This window comes from Mytilus edulis, chromosome 1 (genome assembly GCF_963676685.1).
Source record: "Mytilus edulis chromosome 1, xbMytEdul2.2, whole genome shotgun sequence".
NCBI classification, from domain to species: domain Eukaryota; kingdom Metazoa; phylum Mollusca; class Bivalvia; order Mytilida; family Mytilidae; genus Mytilus; species Mytilus edulis.
In genome coordinates, this window is record NC_092344.1 from 17322238 (window position 1) to 17349539 (window position 27302).

Genomic DNA, 27302 nt, shown 5'->3' on the forward strand with positions numbered 1-27302 from the left:
AAATGATTGCAATGTGTATATGAATTTCTGGTTTGGTTTATCTGACCTGGACCTCATTTTCTTGGATCATGTTAAGTTTATGTAATACTTGTAGCAAAGCTTTATATGAACGACTATCAACATAAAATCAATGACCAGTAAAGCAGGCGAGACATTTCATCGTGTACACAGCCACTCTTGTTTAACTTATAAGTTACGATTAATTAGATAGACAATAAGCTTTAAAATATGTTTTGCCTTTCGTTTAATAGTCCAAGCTTTTGTTCACGCTCATTGCATGCACACATTTTTTTAATATATTACCTTTTTTATTACATATATGCCAAACGTAAAATAAGAAGTTATTAGTATCATTATTTATGAATTACTAATTTAGTAATTATTGTACATGTACAAACAGATAGTTCCTTCACATGTTAATGAACGTGGTGCCGTGGTCTAAACGACGAAGAATGTCATGGCGGTCCAAAATGATGATGGCGATGGCCCTTCTGAAAGAGTCATTAACAATCTGGCACTCCGGAATAATGAGAGCCAAGATCTGGTCCACCTTGCGGATGACAATGTTGCAGATGGGGATGTAGATGATGTGGAGGTGGAGGATGACAATGTCGCGGATGACGATGTCCCGAATGTGGAGGTGGCGGATGACGATGTCCCGGATGTGGAGGTGGCGGATGACGATGTCCGGGATGTGGAGGTGGCGGATGTCGATGTCGCGGATGTCGAGGTGGTGGATGATGATATATCGAACCATAGGGTCGATGGCGATGGCCTCGTGGTCCGAATGGTGGTGGAAAATGTTGCACTCCATTGGAAGGAGGGGGATGCCTTGGGTGAGGTCCAATATCTGGAAAATAAAACCAAGTAATGTATAAAACCTGGAATATAAAAACAAAGCTATGAATAAATCTTAAGCATACAATCAAATTATGAATAACACTTGATTAAATAACCACATATAAAACTGGAGTACACAACAAAACAATGTATAACACTATTATTTTGAAGCCACGGTATAAGACCAAATATGATCAAATATGTCAAACACTTGAATAAACAACCAAATTATGTATAGTACTGGAGAAACATCAAGTCATGTTTAGCACTGGAGTATAAGAGCAAATTATATAGCACTGGAGTATAAAACCGAATTATATAGCACTGGAGTATAAGACCAAATTATATAGCACTGGAGTATAAAACCCAATAATATAACACTGGAGTATAAAAGCTAATCATGCACATGTATACGCTGAAGTATAAAACCTAATTATGCACATGTATAGCACTGGAGTAAAAAACCTAATTATTGTTAATAAGTAATGTCAACCAACGAAGAAATAAGCTTAGATTAAAAAAATAATTTAAAAGAAACTACAATTGTTTATTAATTCACACCTTAACATGATTCTAGTTAATACGCCTCGTAAATACAAATATACATAATAAAAAATTCTCAATATGTTAAATTCATGACGAAATTAATAGTCGGATTTCGGTTCGAATACTTTAACTTGGAAGGAATCCAGTTTCAGGACATAAACATACGTGTCGACCTATATTCTTTTTTTCCATTGATTTAAAAAATATATCAAAACAGGATCAAAAATTTTATTTCTAATTCATGTACAAATGTATATATTGGGGATATCTTATCAAACTAACAGGAAATCATTAAACAAGTTAAAAACTCCCCAAACCAATTAACAAGGGAAGCAATCAAGGCAGTATGAATGAAGATACGAATAACAATCCCACTACAAATGATAAAAAATATGATCGGGCAGGGTTTATTAGTTGGGATTCCTATCCCAAATCATGTTTGAAGACGTGTAGAAGTATATATGTTGCCATCTATCTGAAGTCTCTGAAATCGTTGTGATGAAATAGATTTTTGTAACAATGATTCTGACAAGGCTTGGTATTTGTTTATTGAACAGTAGAGGATTTGCGAACGTTGGATTAAGGATAAAGGACACCGCTAAGAAGTCTTTACCTCGATATGACGGAGGAGGTTCAAATATTAACTTATAATTGAAATGACAACACACCTTCGCTACTGTTTTCGACATATTCGTTGGGTTCTGTTTGTTTTGGCATTTCGCGTAAAGTAGACACTTGGACTTGTGCCATTCTTAGGGATATTTCTCCGTCAGACTTTCCATTTTCTTGTTTAGGCATTGTTTCAGTCCTTATAAAACCCTCAAAGTCTGAGCCTCTTTCTTCGTCATTCGTTGTGTTTCTGTCTTCCATCGTGCTGTGATCTTTTGTTATAGACCCATCTAACAAAGCATATCATACCAAAAGTTCTTTCCATAAACAACCACTTTTGTCATCTGAAAGAAAAAAAAATCTTCTTCATTTTATTTAAAAACAGCCTTTATATGTGATTTTACCAGAATGTTATCTGTATCCTGGTAATGACCTCTGAAAAAGGTAACCAGTGACGCCTTATAGACGTATGTACCTATAAATGTGATTTTGTAATCATCCAACTTTTCCAACATCTGAGCATATCCAATATGCCAAAAAGAAACGTTTTCAATTTAAATCGATGAATGCATTATTCTTAATCACTTTTTTGCATTTGATCAACTTGGTGAAATATAAATATAGGTGTGAAAAATCTCGTGATTTTTGTTAGTTGTAGTATCTATATATAGTAAGGAGAGTTTTTGTAATTATTGATACCGTTTTTGATAGGAAAAAATAGTCTATAAACTCGATGCTCTCAAAATGACGACAAAAAAAAACCACAGTATTTATTTGATATTTACTTAGTTTTTTTAAGTAGGAATTCAAAGTGGCAAGTCAGCTTCAAATGTATTTGGCAAGGTCATGAGAACCGCAAACATCGATATGCCCCTCATCTGTATTTTTAAAAAAGGTGGTTTATAGCCTTTTATAGTTATGGAATGTTGTGGTGTGTAAATGTTTCGTTTTACCGCGTGGAGGTTATTGTAATAGTCTTCGTCCGTCCTTCCGTCGTAACAAAATACTTGTCTCGAATACTTGAATGGCATTATATGTATACTAGATCATAATACGTTAATATACAATAATTTTGATTAAACAAATTCTTGAAGAAATTAGGACAATTATCAATCTTATGTATTTTTTTTGCTTGGTGATATGTTATGTATAATATAAAATTATAGATGATATACCCGGAAGTTTAATATTAGTGATACACTTGACGACAAACATGACAAACTTAAAGAATTTTGCAAAATTACAGAATCGTTCTCTGGAGATCGTACTTTTTTTTTAGAAACAATAAAATTTCGTTACTTAGATGTGTTTGTGTATAATTGAATGTTTGCACCTACTAGCTCAGCACATTTGTTATTCCTAATCTGCACCCAAAATGTATATATTTATAAAGAGAGACAACTCATTTTATTTTTCAATATCATGTTGGTTACTTATTTTGTAATACGAGAAAGTCGTCTTTTTTTATTTTCAATTCCTGTTTTTTGTGATTTTTGTTAACCTTAAAATCAAAGACAGATGTCCTTACAACGAATTTTGATTAAAAACCACATGATCTTATAAGTGGTATAAACAGCAGTTTGCACATGTCATTACACCGTTTCTACGCCGGATCGCCATAATACATTGATTGCAGGGCAACGAATTTATCTTTGAAGTTTTAACCAATTTTTTACCTGCAGTTGGTAGTGAAAAACGTAAAAAAACGAGGTTTTACGGTTTTACCACGCGGGGTGACGTATAACGTTAGTGTTTCTCTTATAACGACGTTGTGTGGCTTTTAAGGTGGCTCCTGGGGTTGAAGTCATAAAACTTTGCTCAGTGCTCGGAGCACAAAAATCATGCTCGAAACATGAAATCAAGCATGTTGATTGGTTGATTTTCGAGAACGAGTACAAAAAACAGACTCGAAAGTTTTATGACCGCAAGGCCAGGGTACAAAAATTTCAGCAAAATATTAAACCGTTTATTTTTTCATTACAAGTTTTATTTATTACACTATTAGTTAGTACTTTATGATATGGTACAAAAATCAACCCAAAAAATGATTCGGTTTGGCCCCAGATGACATTTAAAATGTTTATATCATTGAAAAAGCTCCAAATTATCTCCCTTTGGTGCAAAAATGCCGTTTGTTTGGCATTAAATTTGAAATATCTATTTTAACTCATCAGTGACCTATATTTTTTATTATTGTTTTCAAATAATCTGCATAAACTAAATAATTGTAAAATTTAAGCGATTTCTGTAATTAGGTTATTTTTTTTATTTCGAATATTACATCTATTTCTCTTATTAGTTCAACAGAAAAAAAGAACATTAACAAAAATGCTTCTTCCAGAGGCAGATTGTGAGCTTAAATGAACGGTGAACCCATCTTTTTATCTCATTTTTCTTTTAAGTATATGATAAAGTTCATTTATAAAAAGATATAGCGAAATCCTATATTAGAAAAAAAAAAGATTTATACCCAGGATTAACTAAATTTATACCGAAATTCGACCTTGGTTTTATTTCTGATCAGATCGAAGAGTTAATAAACATTATCTGAACTTAGTTTTTACAAATGTTTAAAAAAATTTGTAGGTTATTATTCAATAATATTTTAACACATATAACTGTTAGAAAAATTTCTTGTCTTTCAATTTTTTAAGTTGGAGTTAATCTGAAGAGAAACGTTCATTATTTTATATTACAATGGTGGAACATCGATTACATGTCACAAGTTTTGTAAAATCATGAAAAATGTGCGTATAACTTAGACATGCCAAAGTTGTATGAAAATTTTTCAAAACTTGTGACTTGTTATCGATGTTCCTTGACCCCAAATCAATGCTTGACCTCATCAAGGTTTCTTATCTCAAAAAATATTGTTAAAAAACAACGTTCGTTATTTTTTTTACAGTGGTGGATTTTCCCAAAACAAATCTATAGTTCTTCCCTGTTATCTGCAATTTTTTCACCAGATTTCAAATTTTTACATCGGTTATTTTTTTTTTTTTTTTTTTTGGCATTTAAAGTCGTTTATTGTTTGTTTTTTTATTTTAAATTCAGTATATCTTGAATATAAAAAAGAATATGTGGTATGATTGCCAATGAGAAAACTCTCCACAAGAGACAAAAATGACACAGCCATTAACAACTATATATAGATCACCGTACGGCCTTCAACAATGAACAAAGCCCATACCGCATAGTCGGCTATAAAAGGCCCCGAAAAAAAACAATGTAAAACAATTCAAACAAGAAAACTAACGGCCTTATTAGTGTACAAAAAATAAATTTTAGGTTGCATAACCATAACCTATAACATTGTTATACAATATACATAATTAGTTATGCATCAATTTTTGTATATGTGTCTTTTGTCATCTTATCCTATACTAATTTTAGAAATATTGTATCCGGGATGGTAAACGAATATTTTCCCCAATATATCTTGTATCCGGGGTCGAACTTGAATGTATTAACTATGTACGTTTGAGACACCGTGTCATATAATATCATATCACGTTACCACGAAAAGTACAAATTCATAAAATTTATCAATGGTTTACAAAATTTAGACGTTGAAATATAAAACTATTTCCACACCAAAGCGGTGTTTATTTCCTCGATCGAATGCTACAAACACGACTAAGTATTACATTCAAACATTGTTCAGAAACGTGAATTATTTTGATAGATAGATGTACGATGCTGAAGATTTTAAAATTTATTAGATAGCGTAAGATATTTCCAAATGAGGTCCCGAGGAGGGCTTGATGATAACCATATAACAAATGTGAAATAAAAGGGCTTGAATTGCTTGCTTCCGTGATATTTGGTCTCTGTATGTTAGCCTGGTATCCGGGTCAAACCTCCTCTTCGCATCGGTCGAGCAGTGAAGCTTGATTGGATCTATAAGTAGAGTATTCTCATTTGACAATTATACCTTTATATTGGGTATACAGTAAATCTGATTATCTGAATCTTAAATACTGCATGTGTATACAAATAAATATTGAGTAACAAAAAAGTGTAGATTCCGTATGTTGCCGCCGCATTCAGAATGCACCAAGTCAGAAACCTGTAATTCAGTGCTTGTCTTTTGATGTTGTATATCATATTTCTATTTTGCTCAGCCTAGGACTGACATTCATGTCGCAAAAATGAGATATACCGATTCTATTTCTAAAGAAAAATTAGTTGGAATATAAAGAAAATAAACATACAAATCTTACAGGTATCGGTTAACACATGAAAAAAAGAAGAAGGCTCCATGTACTACGCGCTAGTGAATTTGACATAATTCATTCCTTCTCTTTGATGATTGTACAGATACACTAAAAGTTTTAAGAGAAGATGTGGTATGTTGTCAATGAGACAACTCTTCATAAGAAACCAAATGACACAGCCATTAACAGCTATAGGTCATCGTGTCAAAGTCAATACAGCAAAGACAGCCATAGAAAAATAACGGCCTTATCAAAGTACAAAATAATGAATCAAAAACAAATATGTAATATATATACAGCAACAAAAATCAACCATTGAATTGCAGGCTCATGCCTTGGGACATGCATATACTAGGCATAATGTGACGGGTGAAACATGTTAACTGGTGTTCAACTCTTCTCCAACCTGGGACATATGTAACAGTACAACATAAGAACGAACTTTTTCTTTGTTATTTTGGACTCTTTTTAGAAAGTTGTCTCATTTACAACCATACCACATTCTTTGTGTGAACGTGGCCGGGTTTTAGTACACCCTTACAACAATAAGGCACTAAAACAGATCTGATTATGGCATTGCACGGGAGTGTTTGTGCATTATAATATGCGATCGTATAATATCTGATCAAGTCAAGTAGTTTTATAGACATAGGATTATATGTTTTGTAATAGTAAAGGTTTCCTAAGTTTAACAAAGGGATGGTGCTCAAAGTACTTACATAGTCGATATAATAAGGGTCACCCTTGGGAGCAGAGCTTCAAAGAATATTACTTACAGCTTTTATGAAATATTCTCTATATAAGAACTCTCTTTCCGTACCTTACTATCAACCATGTTTAAAAGTTTTTACTTCACATTCGAAAAAAGGACAGATTCTTTTTATGAGGTACATAAGTGACAGAGTATACAAATAGCTCAATACTGCTGCACTTTTCATACTATTGAAATTTTGTACTACCCTACTGCTACAACTTTTTAATCAGTAAACGCCATTTTCTTTTTATTTAGGAAAACTGGTAACACTTACAACGTTTGACACGATCATCGCAAAGTCACTATTTATGATAGTAACATAAAAACTCATAACAAAGAAAATAGTTGTTATAAAATGTATCATTGTTCTCTAAATAATTACATTAGATGTATGTTTCATTATAAAATTTTATTCTGATTGGCTAACTGCACATCACGTGTTATTCCGCAAGCAGTTGCATTGCTCAATACAACTTTTCACTCATGATAACACGTGCTCCAACAATAAAGTGCACAGGTGAATTAAATAATAAAATATATAAATTTCGTGTTTTCATGATCATAGCTAAAAAATGTAATTATAAGTATTAAATGCTTCTTTTTGTAACATTATAGGGTTGTAAAAGCGTTGACCGTGCGTACATTTTTAGAATGAAGCACTTCCGCGCCTCATACAAAATGTACTTCGGTCAACGCTTTTACACCCCAATAAATTTACAAAAAGAAGCATTCAATTCTTAAATATAGCACATGAACACAACATATCATAGTGGAATGGTGTAAAATAAGTTTTTAATGTTGCTATGGAAACAAAACATAATATAAATAATATTTTTTTATTCATTTTGTGTTACTTAAATATTGACTTCTTGTCAAAGTAAAAATAATCCGTACATATAATAATCGAACATGTATATGCCAATAAGAATTTCAACACCCCCATTACGTACATGTACATGTCATATGAATTTCATCTCGCAAATATTTGGTACATGACTATACTATTGAAAGTGTAACATATATATGCTATAGGCTTTTTAATTCGATACCAGTTTGTATATGTCTAAGGATTTTTTACACGTCAGTGTTTAGTAATTGATGTGTCAAAAGCTAACCAGACCAACATCATCGAACGAAATGATTAGATCTGTGAGCTGGAAAAACACTATAGTTGTTGAATTTTCGTATAATTTACTATGTTGAAAAAACACAAAAAGAGATAGATTTTAGGATCATGAAACATGAGCAACTTATCACTTGATGTTCTGAAATAGCTTTAAATGATGTACAACAGTTTGTCTTTTATTTAAGAATTGAATGCTCTTTTTTGTAAATTTATTGGGGTGTAAAAGCGTTGACCGAAGTACGTTTTGTATGAAGCGCGGAAGCGCTCCATACTAAAAATGTGCGCACGGTCAACGCTTTTACAACCCTATAAAGTTACAAAAAAAGGCATTCAATACTTATAATTACATGTTTACCTATAGGATTATGAAAACACGCCTTTTATCAAGTTTTTATTTCATTTACCTGTGCACTTTATTGTGGGACCTCGTGTCATCATGAATGAAAAGTTGCATTGTGTAATGCAATTGATAATGCCCGCGTCACACTGTCCCGATTTTTATATACGATGGACACCCGAATGCGAAAATTGTAAGTTCGTACGAAGTTGGTCCCGATCTCGTTAAAATACCAAAAAGTGACCGAAGCAAGTACGATGAATAACGAAGTCTATTCGATGGTGCCGAAATGATATACGATAGCGAAAGATGGACATACGAAGGTTAACCGAAGACGGGTATTTAAGCTTCATATCTCAGCCGAAGCCTACACGATGGATCACGAATGCTACACGATGGATTAAGAAGGCTAGACGATGGATTACGATGATGGCGCGATGGCCATACGATGTCTAAAAGATACGAACAGAATTTCGACAACATATCATTTCTGTACAAGTCTGCCATGCATGGCGGGAAATCGATCTTTTTGTCTAATTCTTATAAAACTTAGTTTATTATCCCCTCGCCTACTACATGTAAGTTGCGTGTAGATACAATTGTTATGGACACTCTAGAACCAAAATACTCAAAACTTGGTATGGTGTTACTCGTTAAGAATATCTTAAGCGCTATTGACTTTAAAGTTCAAAGGTCAAGGTCACAGTGGCAGTTGTATTACAAGGCAATATCGCCCTTGTGGACACTCTAAAACCAATATTCTTCAAAAGATTTTAACCACATTTGGTATATTGTTCCTCCTTGTAATGATCTGACATTTTTTACGTTCAAGACCAAAGGTCAAGGTCATGCAGATGGACTTGTTTTTTCTCCTTGAAATAGCATAATAAACAGGAAATTGGTTGCTCATTTTTAACCTGCTGGTTCTAAAGACAATATTAAAGGTATTTCCAGTTACTGAATGTTTTGGTTGATTTCTAAAAAAATAGTTTATGTATCAAATATGCATATTCAATTTACAATTTTCTGCATGTGTCATATACAAATATAGTGTCCATATTTGTCCCCAATATGTTACATACGAGGGGATGCCACGCTCGGCATTGCCTTGTTTGAACTGTAAAATCTGTGCACTAGTCTGAATAATCACCCATTATTATGCCCATGTTTACTGATCTATCTTAAAGGTAAGGTAATGGGTTCGTTGATCCCTTTTAAGAAGAAAAAAAGAGCTCTTTCCAGGAGAATATCATAATAATATAGACAAAAGGAAGGATGTGGGGAAAGCAACAAATGCGGCAAAATATGACATATAGAAAACAAAATGGTTATGGAGTAAACATTCGTGTGACAACAACTCAGACGATACATAAAAAATCAGAAAAAGTTGGTTTCCCTATATACGTGTACCTGCAGTGTTGGTGTACGAGGCGCGTTTATGATTTTCATTATGTCACTTGATATGAAAAATTGACAAAAAATAATATTTTACTTGTAAAAGTAAATCCTGAGCCTGTAATAGCTGCTCTTCTTGTTCCATTTGAATTAATAGAATTTTCTTGTTCTCATAGAATCATATGATATGAGCTCCATATTTTGTGAACGTCTTTCTTAACTGTCGTATTAGACTGACCAGTGCATATCGCGCATGGCACTTTAAATGTATTTTAGCGCGAAAATTAACTTTTACATTTAGCTGGATTTATTGCCGTCGTAGTTCCATCTTGTCGCCTTCGTACTCTTATTCGATGGCAACACGACGGGATTACGAGGTCTTCACGAAGTCGTGTTGCCATCGTAAGACCTTCTGATATCTTCGTGATTCATTCGTGTAGACATCGCAATGTCAAAACTGCCCGATGGAAACGATGGAAACACGAATGCAATACGATGTGCAAAGATGCATTCCCGGTGACATTACGATGGTAAGGATGGGGATACGAACTCAATACGAACCCTCAACATCGGACGCACCTTCGGGGATTTTTTAACATGTTAAAAAATTTAGAACCCTTCCCGAAGTTGTCCCCGAAGGCTAGAAAAAGTGGCCGATGGTTAAAGATGGTTAAAGATGGCACTACGAATAGCCCGATCTGGATACGATCAGTCCCGATTTTGAAAATTTCCATTATCGTGTTGCCATCGGCGTAAAAATCGGGACAGTGTGACGCGGGCATTAAGAAATATCACGAGATTGCTAGTTAGCCAATCAGAATAACGTATTATAATGAAACATACATCTAATGTAATTATTTGTAAAAGGAATTCAATATAAAAAAAAACACGATGAAATATAATATGCAATTTATTTTTAATTAACCTCTTTGACCGTAGTTAATGTTTTAAGGTAAATAAAGCAACTTTGCTCTTGGTATACCAAACATTACAAACTGCTTGCTAGAGATATGACCCGGAAGGGAATGAAAAAGTTCATTAAAATGAGTTTCGATATTCATTAAAACGTTTTCCTCCAAAACAGGTCTTGTCAAACTTTTTTCTGGCATAGGTGATGCTCGAATCATCACTGATAATTGTTCATTTGCAATTTCCCGCCATTTAACCCAATTGTCCATGTCATCTGTAGAAATACGATCAGTATATGATAAGGCATTGTATAAGACACACAGGTTTTGTGCTTCCTTAAAATATCTGTTTGGCGTAGCTGAAGTATGAAAATGAACTAAATTTTGTCTTCTTGAAAAATTAGAGGTCTTTTTGTCCCTCTGTTCGTCTTCAGTGAGGTAATCTGGCTCGGGTTCTTTGTTATTCATTCTATTTCAGTTCTTATTCAATTTATTATGTTAATGTTGCACTTTCTATTATTTAATTTTGCACATTAAAAAAAACCAACTTAAACAATCACATCAGATAAACCAGTTGTATTCGGTTCCTCTCTTGTATGCATGGGTATCCTAAAATACAAAGAGAATAGTTTGTTATATGTTCTCATATAAATCTGAAAACAATATAATGTGTATAATCCCGCTACGTGTCCTAAAAGAAATACAGCAAAGACGCTTCGGATGGCTGGGGCATGTTCTGAGGATACCTGTATCCAATATAACAAGGATAGCTTTCTTAAATGGACACACCATGGGAAGAGTCCAAAGGAAGACCCAACACCACCTGGCGTCGATCAGTTGAAGCAGAACTGAAGGAGCTTGACATGACATGGGGAGAAGCAGAAACAAATGCTAAAGACATAACTGGTTGAAAAAAATATTGTGTTGACCTTATGCTCCACCAGGGGCGAAGAGGATATGTAGGTAGGTAGGTATGTATACCCCGCTACGATAGAAGAGGGGCATTATTATCTATTTTCACGTCCGTTCGTCCGTCCATATGTTAGTCCCTCCTGTATCAATTTAAAGTTTTGCTTAAAGGTAGTCAGAGTTTTGGTTATGGTTGTTTGAGATCAACTTAATCCGAAACTGAGCACACAATTGCATCAAATAACATGAACTGTATCAGTATATATGCCAATTTAGAGTTTTAACCCTTTTAAAGGGTTCTAGACAGGTCGACAAGTTTTTTGTTTGTATTTTATTAATCTTTCAGATATTTCCGTCAACCACCAACCGTCAGGGGAAATATATAAGATAAAAGACAAATAAGTGATGTCCTTATGTTGACATCTATGGGTATCTTTTGGGTTGTTTTTCTTGTGTTGTTGGGTTTCTGTATATATTAACTTGTTTGAGAATTACTCATTTTCTGTCCGTGCAATAAATAGATAAATGTTTAGAAGGCTGAATTTTATTCTCTTAATTAAGTCGCATGTATGGCATATAACACATAAACAATCATTAGAAACATTTGCATATCAATATCATATTCTATCTAGAAATAGATGTATAAAATAAATAATAAAAAAAAACGAAAAAAACAACAACTAAACAACATGTGATAATAGATACTATCAAGGACGTATATACATAACTAATATACGTCCTTGATGTTATGTAAACCTTGACCCAACTGCACCAGGAAAGTGTATTGTAGCTGTTAAATAGATAAATGGAAGGTATAAATAGATGGTGCCCGTATAAAGGAGAAGACTTCACTGATAAGTTATAAACATATTCAACTATTAGGGTATACTACAAATACATTGAATCATGGATATGACTAATCCGCAGTATAAGCATGTACCAAAAGTCGGTGTTTCAAATCCCGTCACTCCGTCTTTCAATGACAGTAGGACAACCGGAAGCGCCTGAGTAAGGATTTCGGCGCTCAGTGATACGGTTCACTAGACAACGTGAATCATGAATTTGATACAATCCATTGAAATGTGTAACCTAAGCAGATGATGCAACAGCATAACTATGTTCTTTACTATACTATATATAAAAATATCAATTTTCGCGAACCATTTAGGTCACGGAAATTCCAAAATATGGCATCAGTAAGGAGAGTTGTGCAAATAATGTGAATACACAGAACCCCCATCCAAATTATCTTTAGCTAAAAGTATTTATCATTTTCTATTTTATATGTACTAACAACATTCCATTTTTCTATAATTTCGATTAAAATATTCCAAAATCTGAGTTAAAAAAAGTCAAATGCCCAAAATAAACATTGTCTGATTGGTTGAAGTACTGTGGCGTCAATGATAAGCATAGCAAGCCTCGATGTAAAGCACACGCTTCACATGAATAAGGAGAGTTTTACAAATGATGTGAATACACAGATCCTCCATCCTATTTATATTTTGCTGAAAATGTTGCAATGTTCATCATTTCTGTTTTGATTCTGCTAACAACATTCCATTTTTTCTTTAATTCCGATTTATATATGTGGAACCCGCAATAAAAATAGATGGCCTCAATGATTTAAACGCAACGCAAAAAATTCCGTTGACCCTGAATTCAACGGATCGATAATAGCATCATCACCATCAACAAAATGTTTACCGTTATCTTTGTGAAATTTCAGTTATATAGTTCTTTAATTAGAGAAATTTTGGTAAGTATTACTTATTAATGTTAAGGTTCTACTGATGTGCTCCTCTAGACCTTTTTGACGGTCCGTTTTATCCCATTTATCTCAATATTATCTCCGATGACAGTAATGTCAACCCGACCTATTCGTGTCAAAAGTGAAAATCGCATCGATTTATTGAACTAATTTCTTCTTAAACTGTGCATGCATTATTTCTGTATTATATGATAACCAATCACATTCACGTTGCATGTTTGCATGAAAATGGTCATGTATTACTATAGTGAATTGTAAGGGCGATGCAACTTGAGGTCAGTGCGCGATCACGTGACATTATTATTTGTAAACAAATTTAAAACATGCTCCCCGCGTAACACGTGTCTGAATTATCCTTTCAAAGTGTTATGAATCTTTCAATCACTATTTTATGAAAATATTTCTAGGTTTGCATATCAGTAGTCAAAGTGAATTAAACGTAGTTCTTAGTTGTGTTTTTTTTATATAGAATTAGAAGGTAAATCTACATAAGGGGGTCTCATTGGGGGGGGGGGGGGGGGGGGGGGGTTCTGATCCCAGATCCCACTTACTGTTTTGTCAGATTCCCATATCCCGCTTACACTATGTACATGAGCAATTTTCATTTTTTTGTCATTTCCGGGGTCCTGCAGAACCCCATTTCCCGTTTTCACGACAGACCTCTATGAAAGGCCGATCATGTCAAAAACCCGATAAAGTAACGCGTTAACATTTAACGCGATAAAATCACGTTTAACGCGATAAATACAGTTTAAACGCGTTAAAACAAGATTTTAACGCGTAAAGAAATCAATATATTTAACGCGTTAAACGTTGCAATTATCAAGTTTGGGATTTAACCCGTAGGTGAAAAAGACGTTTATCGCGATAAAATACCCGTCGCACTGGCCACAGATGTCATAATCAATCACACTAACGCGTTAAATTCAACACAATTACGTTGCTAAGATACATTACTTTTACGCGTTAAAACATCATTTAACGCGTTAAAATATCATTTAACGCGCTAAAATATCGTTTAACGCGTTAAAACACCGTTTAACGCGATAAAACATCCTTTAACCCGATAAAACATCCTTTAACGCGATAAAACATCCTTTAACGCGTTAAAACATCATTTAACGCGTTAAAACATCATTTAACGCGTTAAAATATTATTTAATGCGTTAAAACATCATTTAACGCGATAGAACATCGTTTAACGCGATAAAACATCGTTTAACGCGATAAAACATCCTTTAACGCGTTAAAACATCATTTAACGCGTTAAAATATTATTCAATGCGTTAAAACATCATTTAACGCGATAGAAGATCGTTTAACGCGATAAAACATCGTTTAACGCGTTAAAACATCATTTAACGCGTTAAAATATTATTTAACGCGTTAAAACATCATTTAACGCGATAAAACATCCTTTAACGCGTTAAAACATCATTTAACGCGTTAAAATATTATTCAATGCGTTAAAACATCATTTAACGCGATAGAACATCGTTTAACGCGATAAAACATCGTTTAACGCGATAAAACATCGTTTAACGCGTTAAAACATCGTTGGATGTAGTTAAGAAATAATGTTGCTAACGAATACTATGATCTGTTCGCATCTTTTGGATTATCGTGGTGTCCTGGACATTACAGACGAGGAGGATATTCACGGTGTATATTCGGAACACTTCCTTTCCGATTCAGTCGACGGTAACGCTTGCTTTCCGATACACATAACGCTTGCTTTCCGATACACATAACGCTTGCTTTCAGATTTATATTGACGAAGTAGCAGGTGACATGACTTTGGGATGGACAATACTTAAATCAGATGGTAAATGGCGTTCCCTCTTGTATCTCACGGCACACTAGAAATATTTCTTGATAACGATGTAACGCATGTCATCATAAAAATTACAAATCATGTCATAAACGGTCCCACAAATGCAACACTTTGTAGGATTGAACAAAAGAATATATTTCTTTCGTCTGAAACTGTTTAATGCATTGAAACTAAACCCGGGTTTCAAATCCTATATTTATTTTTCTTTCATTGATATTCTTCTGTTTTTTTAAATTTATTAAATCTAACCACAAATGCTCTTTTTAAAAAAATCACAGAAAACACTTTCTTTCAGATTGTTTACTTTTCGCGTCATTCTAGGAAAGGATTACTTTCCGATTTTCAGGAAACGACTTCTTTCAGATTGAACGATTCGCAAATAATTGGTTCCCATGCAGACTATATTTTTTTGTTTTTGAAATTAATTTATTAACACCTAATGACACAGCGGCGGTAACAAGTCAAATTATGGTCTGGCTTGATCAGCAAGGGATATTTCACTTCAATAAAATATTATAAAATAAAGATCGAAATTCGACACCCATTACATTGAGCTTATTCATTTTCATTACACTTGATGGAATAAAATAAAAGAAACAATAACACGAAATCCTGAAAATAACCACATACAAAAAGAAGTTATAATCAAAGTACTGAAGTACTGAACATCGGATGACCGCAAGTTTCAAGCACTTGTCTAAAAAGAAAATCGCATTTCTGTACCTGAAAGTGAGGTGAATGTACATAAATATGTTATTTTTTCTGAGACAAGTTTGTGCGTGGATTGTGAATAAATGACACCAAAATAACTACCAAGTATTTGTAGTGCTAAAAATCAGTTTACTATATTTGTTGTTATATGTTATATTAATATTTGTATATAACAGTTTCATGTATAAAAATGACTGAATAAATAGTCAACGATTATTCTTACAGGGCGATGGATCATGTAATATGATTGTGTACACTACAAAATATAATATATAACAAGTCAAAAAGGGTACAACATCACCATTAAATAACTATAAAATGAACAAATATTAGATATTTCGGTAATACAGTTTCATGTATATAATATAATAATAATAATTTGCATCCATTTGTATATCTTTCTATTTTACTATTCTAATATTAGTGCAGTGCAAGTGCATGGTGGAAACTCTGCTGTACTTTTAATAATTCGAGTAGGCATTCATATTTTTACGCAAATTTTCTTGAGATATTCTGAAGAATGCGTTAATACAGTTTTTCTGTACGTGTAATGCTTCTTATCCTTACATATACAGTCCGCTGAGAGTAAAGCACCTCCTAAATATACCTTGTAGTATTTTTTTTTAACTATTCGAAAATATTTATTAATGTTCGGTGTTTGTTCATTTCTTTAGGAATATTTATCAAAAAGTAATATTCATATAATAAAGACATAATCTTTCAATCAGGTTAATTCAGGTCTGGAGCTGGGATGTCAGTTAACTGCTTGCTAGTAGTCTGTTTTTATTTATGTATTATTGTCATTTTGTTTATTTTCTTTGGTTAGATCTTCTGACATCAGACTCGGACTTCTCTTGAACTGAATTTTAATGTGCGTATTGTTATGCGTTTACTTTTCTACATTGGCTAGAGGTATAGGGGGAGGGTTGAGATCTCACAAACATGTTTAACCCCGCCGCATTTTTGCGCCTGTCCCAAGTCAAGAGCCTCTGGCCTTTGTTAGTCTTGTATTATTTTAATTTTAGTTTCTTGTGTACAATTTGGAAATTAGTATGGCTTTCATTATCACTGAACTAGTATAAATTTGTTTAGGGGCCAGTTGAAGGACGCCTACGGGTGCGGGAATTTCTCGCTACATTGAAGACCTGTTGGTGACCTTCTGCTGTTGTTTTTTTCTATGGTCGGGTTGTTGTCTCTTTGGCACATTCCCCATTTCCATTCTCAATTTTATTTAAAGATTCATTTAACGCGTTAATGTTGCATTTAACGCGTTAAAGTTGCATTTAACGCGTTAAAGTTGCATTTAACGCGTTAAAGTTGCATTTAACGCGTTAAAGTTGCATTTAACGCGTTAAAGTTGTTTTTAACGTGCTAAAGTTGCATTTAACGCGTAAAAGTTGCATTTAACGCGTTAAAGTTGCATTTGACGCGTTAAAGTTGCATTTAACGCGTGAAAGTTGCATTTAACGCGTTAAAGTTGTTTTTAACGCGATAAAGTTGAATTTAACGCGTTAAAGTTGCATTTAACACGTTAAAGTTGTTTTTAACGCGATAAAGTTTCATTTAACGCGATAAAGTTTCATTTAACGCGTTTAAGTTGGATTTAACGCGTAAAAGTTGCATTTAACGCGTAAAAGTTGCATTTAACGCCTTAAAGTTGCATTTAATTCGTTAAAGTTGCATTTAAGGCGTCAAAGTTGCTTTTAACGCGTTAAAGTTGCTTTTAACGCGTTAAAGTTGCATTTAACGCGTTTAAGTTGCATTTAACAATTTAAAGTTGCATTTAAAGCGTTAAAGTTGCATTTAACGCGTTAAACACTCTTTTAACACGTTAAATCTTCATTTAACGCGTTAAACCTTCATTTTAACGCGTTAATTCTTATTTTTACGCGATAAGTAATTTATGACGATGATATTAAAAATGTGCTGAAAATCAATAAACTTTATCGCGTTAATTGACAAAGTTATGACACATGTGGCCATTTCATTTAGTAAGTTTCGAGTAAAATCTGACGTCTTAAATCGTTGTTATGGCGAAAGATGAAAGTATTTTCGGTAATTTTTTGTAGTTTTGTGCTTAACGCGTTAAATAATTAAATAACGCGTTAAAAAATATTTAAACGCGTTAAAACTGTATTTATCGTGTTAAATGTGATTTTATCGCGTTAAATGTTAACGCGTTACTTTATCGGGTTTTTGACATGAACGGCCTTTCATAGACCTCATTTCCCATTTTCATGACACAATAATTTGACTTTCACGTTTCACGCTTGCGAAAAATTGTCAATATTGGTCACACTTAGACCCAATGAGAACCACACACTAGTCAGTATTTAACTTCACCCAAAAAGATGACTCAACTTCCCTCTATATTTAAAACCTGCATACTAATTTAAATAGCATTTGCTCCCCTTGAACACTATTTGGCCCCTTCCGTGTCATTTCCCTTTAAATTTGCTGAAAAGTCATACTTTAAGTCCATTTACAGTAACGGCTAATATTTGATTTTACCATCTTAATTTCAATTTTCATATTGAACACATTTGACCATTCAATATGAGTTCCCATGTATTTTTGTCATATATGAAGGAGGTTTTAGGTCATGTTTTCCTAAAAACCTTATTGCTATTTGTCTGTCTGGATTGTTAAAACCACAAAATCAAATATTGATGAATATGCAAGTTTTCAACAATCCCGGAACATTAACAAAGATGTGTGTGAGAGGGTGAAAATTACCCTTCTGATGTACTGATATTTTTAGCACCCCAAGTGAGAATCTAACTCAGGACTTTCAGCACTGTAGCCATCGGTCTTAACCACAAGATCACGAACTCACATTTGATGAACTAATTTCTTCTATATTAACTGTACGTGCATAAATTCTGTATTATTTGATAACCAATCACATTCACGTTGCATGTTTGCATGATAATGGGTTCTGTATAAGTGAACTGTAGTGTATTGCAAAATTAATGCAAATTGTGACGTCAGTGCGCCTTCACGTGACATAATTATTTGTAACCAAACCGGCTTCTCATGTAATGTAACGGTTTATTTCGTCCTCTGTGATATTTTATCCTGAGGATAATTTGTCCCGGTAATTTTTTTCCAGGCATGGTATTTCATTTCACAGGTTGATTTTTCCCAGAGGAGTGAAAATCTATCAGATTTCTGTGTTATGCGGATAGTATGTACGGGTATATATTTGCCGTATTATATTTCACAGAACCGTGTGAAAAAGAGTCCCATTAACTACTATGTAAGTTACTCTCAATCAATATATACCTGACTATAATTATAAAATGTTTACAAAGGTAAGCAACTGTCTAGGGCCAGGTAAGGGAGGGAAAAAATTAGTATTAGTACTGAGGGGGAGGACAGGGGTAAGGGAGACAGGGAGAAAGGGGGTAGGAGAAAGGAGAAAGGGGGTGGGAGAAAGGAGAAAGGGGGTAGGAGAAAGGAGAGGAAGGCTGGGAGAAAGGAGAAAAAATTGGAGAAAGGAGAAAAAATAAAATATCTCTCCTTTTAAAAAATGATCTAATATTTCAAGAAAAAATATCTCAAAAGGAGATGTTTTATTCTAATGGGAGAAAGGAGAACAGGGGTAGGAGAAAGGAGAAGAGGGATGGGAGAAGGGAGAAGGGTACCCCCCTGTCCTCCCCCTCAGTACTATTTCGCAGAACGATAAACAGATGCATAGACAGACCAAGGGGGTGGGGGAAATTTAGCTTATGACATATATGTAAGAAATCATTGAAGCTTGATGGGAGTGGGCAACCCTCTGGTCCATCAGAGCCCCCACACCTTTTTGAAAAGTTCTGGATCTGCCACTGAGATTTGCAGGTTTTCTTAGTAAAGATACCTTAAAATATCACAAACTGTGTGCTTTCCAGACCATAGTTTACATTTTTTTTCATATTTTGCCGTGTCAAAATGACCTAAATTTAAAGGACAGTATATAGACCCAAAAATGGTATATCACATTCTACACATCAAGATTTTAGCAGGAAAGACTGCCATTGGAGTTTTTAACCATTGTGACTTTTTAATTTGATCTACTCCACTAATTAAAGTCGTTGAAGTAGAATATTTAATGTAGGTTTGTCCACATTTTGGTATATATTAATACATGTTTAGAAATAATGTTGAGCCTGTTCCTAGATGCCTGTTATAGACTTCAATATTTATTGTTTATTGAAAATAAATGGAATCAATTCTTTCAGAAAAGTTTAATTCTATGGAAATGTATCCCCCCTTTTATAAGTTGAAAAGGCTACATAGAGGTCAATATACAGTCTCCAACAGAAAACCAAAAAAGGAAAAATAAAGTGAATTTTGGAGAATTATTAAATGTACATGCATTTGAAATATTTAAGATATATTGTTTCAATTTTTTTAGTTCTAGGTTCCACATAACTACCATTTTAGAAAACGATTTCAATGCTAATAGATATAGGAAGATGTGGTGTGAGTGCCAATGAGACAACTCTCCATACAAATAACAATTTAAAAAGTAAACCATTATAGGTTAAAGTACGGCCTTCAACACGAAGCCTTAGCTCACACCGAACAACAAGCTATAAAGGGCCCCAAAATTACTAGTGTAAAACCATTCAAACGGGAAAACCAACGGTCTAATCTATATAAACAAAACGAGAAACGAGAAACACGTATATATTACATAAACAAACGACAACTACTGTACATCAGATTCCTGACTTAGGACAGGTGCAAACATTTGCAGCGGGATTAAACGTTTTAATGGATCCAAACCTTCTCCCTTTTTCTGAAACAATAGCATAACATCACAACAAAGAAAAACATACGATAAAATATCAATTGGCAGACTTAACTCAATCAAAAAACGTATGATTAAACAATGAACGAATAAATTTGATCTGCGATATCTGAATACAAATGCACAGTTAATTAAATATTAGAGACAAACATTCATGACCAAAAAGCTAACAAACAAATTCAAAAACAGGACATGACTGAGAAATATTTAACCAATCAATGTTCACTTTAGAAAAAAACCGGTTTTTTTATAATCTTGAAGTTTATACAAATGTTGTAAGAATAAGTGAAGATATTACAAATAATCAAAGCTGGTGTACAGACAAGATCCGTATAAATAAAAAATGACAAAAAGCATTATAAACAGTATCAACAGGTCGAATAAGTCTATTAGAGGGATATTTGATTTTCATTGGTTGTAAATATGGAATCTTATTCAGTGGCAAAGGAAATAGACACTGACAAGTCTTAGATAACATTTTATATAGTTTTGAATTTTTCTTCGTCAGTTGACTAAAATTAGATGGAGGTGTGTTCTAATTTCCAACAGAGGAGCAATCAACCTATATCAATATGTGCATGAAGCAAATTGATAGTTGCTAGATACTGAATGATTATATCCACATTAAAGGTTTAACCTGTGCATATATACTTAAAACAAGATAAAAAAAGTCATGTCTTTTTCAGGACTTCTGAATCCAATCATGTAGTATGGAATGTTATTGAGATATGGTTTGGGTGGATGGAGTACAAAGTATATCACTGGATTTAGCTCTTTGTCTAAGTGTATTATTAAAGTACTTTGCTTTGAGCTCAGTTCATTGTTATGCAATTCATTCTTTGTGAAATTAAGATTTGACAGACAACTCTAATGGACAAGGATTTGTCAAAGTAGTATCATCTCTATGTACAATGTAAGTATTCAGGAGATAAAAGCATTCTATTTTGATTTGAACCATACATTTTATAAAAAAAAGTGGGAACAAATTTACCGGACAATGCTACTCCCACTACTAGCAATATGATGCTAGGTTGTCTTAATACATCTGTATTGCCTGCTGATGACTCGGCCCTGAGTGTAAACGGTCCTTCAATTAGGAGGGAAAAAAATTATAAGGCCTATCCAGTCTAAGGGAGCTACCATTTGATTTTTATGGGGGGAGCTAGGATGAAATTTGAAAAAAAAGGCAGGACAGGATTTTGAGTAAAAAAAAAAGGCAGGATGAGTAACTTGGCAAAAAAAAAAAAAGGCAGGATGACAATTGTTGTAAAAAAGTCAGGATAAGCTAAGAAAAAAAGAGGCAGGACCGAATAGACTGAAAAATAAAAAGGCAGGACAGAGATTACAACTAAAAAAAAAGGCAGGACAAAATTTTTCATCCTAGCCCCCCCCCCCCCCCCCCCCCCCAAATAAAAATCAAATGGTAGCTCCCTAATCGATTTCTAAAACTATACTTCATTGCACATGTTCAACATTTTTATACAACCACAAAAAATTTGGGGTCGTAAATTGGTATCCTGTCCGAAAGATGGTTTCTGGATAATAACTTTATTATAAGTCAACAGAAATCAACAAAATTATAACACAACGTTTATAACCACAAAAGGAAGCTTGGGATTGATTTTGGGGGTTATGGTCCCTAAGGTTTAGGAATAAGGGGTACAAAGGTGCCCAAAACAAGCTTTAATCTAGTGTCGGTTTAAAAAGTTGTGTATAAGTATTTCAATTGTTCTGAAATTGTACCACAATGTTTAATACCATAAGTAGAAGGTTCGGATATATTGTGTGGGTTATGGGACAAACAGTCTAATAATTACGGACCAAAAACAAACATTTTTATACGACCGCAAATTTTGAAAAAATTTTCGTCGTATATTGCTATCACGTTGGCGTCGGCGTCGGCGTCGTCGTCGTCGTCGTCGTCGTCCGGCGTCCGAATACTTTTAGTTTTCGCACTCTAACTTTAGTAAAAGTGAATGGAAATCTATGAAATTTTAACACAAGGTTTATGACCACAAAAGGAAGGTTTATATTGATTTTGGGAGTTTTGGTCCCAACATTTTAGGAATTAGGGGCCAAAAAGGGCCCAAATAAGCATTTTCTTGGTTTTCGCACTATAACTTTAGTTTAAGTTAATAGAAATCTATGAAATTTTGACACAAGGTTTATGACCACAAAAGAACGGTTGGGATTGATTTTGGGAGTTTTGGTCTCAACAGTTTAGGAATTAGGGGCCAAAAAAGGGCCCAAATAAGCATTATTCTTGGTTTTCGCACAATAACATTAGTTTAAGTAAATAGAAATCAATGAAATTTAAACACAATGTTAATGACTACAAAAGGAAGGTTGGTATTGATTTTGGGAGTTTAGGTCCCAACAGTGTAGGAATTAGGGGCCAAAAAGGGACCCAAATAAGCATTTTTCTTGGTTTTCGCACCATAACGTTAGTATAAGTAAATAGAAATCTATGAAATTTAAACACAAGGTTTATGACCATAAAAGAAAGGTTGGGTTTGATTTTGGGAGTTTTGGTCCCAACATAATAAGGGGCCCAAAGGGTCCAAAATTAAACTTTTGTTTGATTTCATCAAAATTGAATAATTGGGGTTCTTTGATATGCTGAATCTAACTGTCATGACTGTGTATGTAGATTCTTAACTTTTGGTCCCGTTTTCAAATTGGTCTACATTAAGGTCCAAAGGGTCCAAAATTAAACTTAGTTTGATTTTGACAAAAAATGAATCAGTTAGGTTCTTTGATATGCTGAATCTAAAAATGTACTTAGATTCTTGATTATTGGCCCAGTTTTCAAGTTGGTCCAAATCGGGGTCCAAAATTAAACTTTGTTTGATTTCATCAAAAATTGAATAAATGGGGTTCTTTGATATACCAAATCTAACTGTGTATGTAGATTCTTCATTTTTGGTCCTGTTTTCAAATTGGTCTACACTAAAGTCCAAAGGGTCCAAAATTAAACTTAGTCTGATTTTAACAAAAATTGAAATCTTGAAGTTCTTTGATATGCTGAATCCAAAAATGTACTTAGATTTTTTATTATGGGCCCAGTTTTCAAGTTGGTCCAAATCAGGATCTAAAATTATTATATTAAGTATTGTGCAATAGCAAGTCTTTTCAATTGCACAGTATTGCGCAATGGCAAGAAATATCTAATTGCACAATATTGTGAAATATCAAATTTTTTTTTAATTAGAGTTATCTTTCTTTGTCCAGAATCAACTTAAATCTTTGTTATATACAATATACAATGTATATTCACTTTTTACTACCAACTGATAAATTAAAATAATCTTTACCATTCAGTGATAACAAGCAGTTTTTTTACATCTTAATATTTTATGATGTATTTAAATGAGTAGTTATTGTTGCAAACTCCATTAGAAATTTTAATTGAGATTAGTTTTGGAATAAGGGAAAGGGGGATGTGATTAAAAAAATTGGGTTCAATTTTTCTCATTTGAAATTTCATAAATAAAAAAGAAAATTTCTTCAAACATTTTTTTGAGAGGATTAATATTCAACAGCATAGTGAATTGCTCTAAGAGAAACAAAAATTTTAAGTTCATTAGAACACATTCATTCTGTGTCAGAAACCTATGCTGTGTCAACTATTTAATCACAATCCAAATTTAGAGCTGAATCCAGCTTGAATGTTGTGTCCATACTTGCCCTAACCGTTCAGGGTTCAACCTCTGCGGTCGTATAAAGCTACGCCCTGCGGAGCATCTGGTTGTAAATTCAAGACCCTTAATTGGAGTTTGTCCAGAATGGTTCTTGAATTACCTAATACCAATGCTTTATGAAATCTTCTTTGAAAATTGGAGTTATCTTTCTTTGTTCAGTCAACTTAAATCAATTATACAATATACAATGCAATATTCACTTTATTACCAACTGATAAATTAAAGCAGTCATTAATAACCATTCAGTGATTGCAAGCACTTTCTAGGGTATGCCCTTTTACAAATGGAAAAATTATACATTTTTTTAGTTTCTGATCTCTTAACTGAAGTTTGTCTCCTCTAAATGTTTCTCATTTCAGAAATTAAAAAGAAAATTTCTTTAGATATTTTTGTTTGAAAGGATTAATATTCAGCAGCATAGTGAATTGCTCCTAACACAAAAGCAAAACAAATATTTAAGTTCATTAGACCACATTCATTCTGTGTCAGAAACCTAAGCTGTGTCATCTATTTAATCACAATTCAAACTCAGAGCTGTTTCCAGCTTGAATGTTGTGTCAATACTAGCCCCAACTGTTCAGGCTTCGACCTCTGCAGTCGTATAAAGCTGGGCTCTGCGGAGCATCTGGTCCATTCATTTGTTTATTTTTCAATTTGTGTGAATTAACATAGTTACAGTAAATGCTAATTACTGCACTTTCATACCACAACAAATATTGTATTGGTACATGTATCACTCAAATGTGTATCCATATAACAAAAAAAATGAAAAGGAATAATTTTGCATTACCTTTTGAATACTATGACTTTTTAGATATATGTAGACATATTAAGACTCATTAGTAGATGTTGATAATATTGGCTTAAAATGCTTGAAATTCTATCAGATTACTTTTGGAGCAGTTATGAGTTTTGAAATTAGAAAGATCATATCATATGCAACAAGTGTAGTAAGTTTCAAGTTGATTGGAATTCAGCTTCATCAAAAACTACTTTGACCAAAAACTTTAACCTGAAACTCCCACTTCCATTTTCTATGTTCAATGGACCGTGAAATTGGGGTCAAAAGTCTAATTTGGCTTTAAAATTAGAAAGATCATATCATAATGAACATGTGTACTAAGTTTCGAGTTGATTGGACTTCAGCTTCATCAAAAACTACCTTGACCAAAAACTTTAACCTAAAGCGGGACAAACGAACGAACGGACCGGACCCACAGACCAGAAAACATAATGCCTATCTACTATTGTAGGTGGGGGCATAAAAATTTTAATAAATAACACTCATAATGCTCAGATTGGTTGTCATCGTGCAACATAGTTAATAACACCATATAGAAAAAACATAGAACTCATTTTGTCATAAGACACTGTCAAACATCCATACATACTATCCACACTCATCTGTGTCCACACTTGTTATATATATAATATATATTTTACAATCTTCAATCAATTCCCTATTGCATTCAGTATATTATCAACGTGCTAATACTTGTTTGACTAGAGAATTGTTTTACATGTATTCTTTAATATATTACCTGCCTGTTAAGTTTGTATTAATGACCCCTCATTTTCGCATCATAAAAGCAACGTTTAATTTACTTTAAATTTTCTCTTACTACAAAATGTTGCAAATCTCTTTCAAAACATTTCTTGTGTCTTTATTTCCTTATTCATTTGTCTATTTCGTTTGAGAGGATTAGAAAATATCAATTTGCATTTATTTTATCTGGGGATAAGGCTGTCAATTTTGTAGGAGCTTCATCTGACCACATGATGTTTGGTGATTTATTAAACATGTTTATTTTACAGTCGTGTTCATCAACAATACATATTGACTTGAGTTGATATTTCCCAATCCAGATATACAATCACAAAGTTTTACCCCTCTTCCATGTTAAACACGGGGTAATGGGGATTTTTCATTTTGTGAACCAGTTCATTTTGCGTGTCCTTGTCGCGGTCCGCGTTTGAACTGTTGATTTCTTTGAAACATTAATAGAAAATCAAATATGATTTACATTTGACAACGAAAGTTTCGAGTGTTGGGTGTAAATTCAGGATAAAAACAATATATGTACATTGTCGGAAAATATAAAATTTATTTGTACTCGCTACGAAACAGGAGATAATCTCGGCAAAGCCTCGCTTTTCGTCATGTTTGAACTCTAAAGCTCATACAAATAAATTTTATATTTTCCGACAATGTACCAATATTGTATCAAGGACGTATGTCAGTTATACGTCCTTGATTGTATATACAAAGTCAACAGACTGTCACTTGGCGTATGACATGAGTAATTCCAAAAACATCCACAAGAACGGCGACCTTTTGAGTAACTAATAAAAACATTTAAATAAAAGACCCCTGTGATATATCACTGCCTTGTCTTTTAAAGATTTTTTAATCAATGCATGGGAGTTAAAACATGTATCATGGTGAATTAGGAATTCTTGCATTAAATTCACTTCACAGCAAGACTTTTCCCATTTTCAAATATATTTTGCAATTTCCTGTCTTAATATCTAAATATTACAAAAATCATCTTCAAGATGGCGACTATTTAGTAACTTGTTTAAAGATCTAAATAACAGACCCTTGTCTAATATCACTGCCTTGTCTATTTATAAGATTTGATTATCAATGGAGTAGTTTATAAAAGAGGTAAAAAAAAACCATGTATCATGGTGAATTAGCAATTCCTGCGTTCTCACCACACAGCAAGAAACTTCCCATTTTCATATATTTTGCAATTTCCTGTCTTATTTTTTAAACATGCAAGTTACAAAATTCATCTCCAAATATGGCGACTGATTAATGAGTAACTAATATAAAGATCTAA

At 33.4% G+C, this 27302-nt stretch overlaps 1 protein-coding gene across 3 annotated transcripts in view; it reads right to left on the reverse strand.

The window, feature by feature from the left end:
• Positions 1 to 227: 227 nt before the first annotated feature.
• Positions 228 to 27302, reverse strand: part of LOC139525275 (histidine-rich glycoprotein-like) — a 29131-nt gene continuing 2056 nt past the window's right edge. Inside the window, exons 1-3 of one of the 3 annotated variants that reach the window (XM_071320480.1) lie at positions 3333 to 3412; positions 2055 to 2339; positions 228 to 850 (exon numbers count right to left, since the gene is read on the reverse strand). In XM_071320480.1, coding sequence (XP_071176581.1) covers positions 504 to 850; positions 2055 to 2256 — 549 coding nt within the window. In that variant the 5' untranslated portion in view covers positions 2257 to 2339; positions 3333 to 3412 and the 3' untranslated portion in view covers positions 228 to 503. Of the gene's footprint in view, positions 851 to 2054; positions 2340 to 3328; positions 3413 to 27302 lie in introns of those variants that run through there. The other 2 variants (XM_071320485.1, XM_071320491.1) reach the window with 2 other exon arrangements.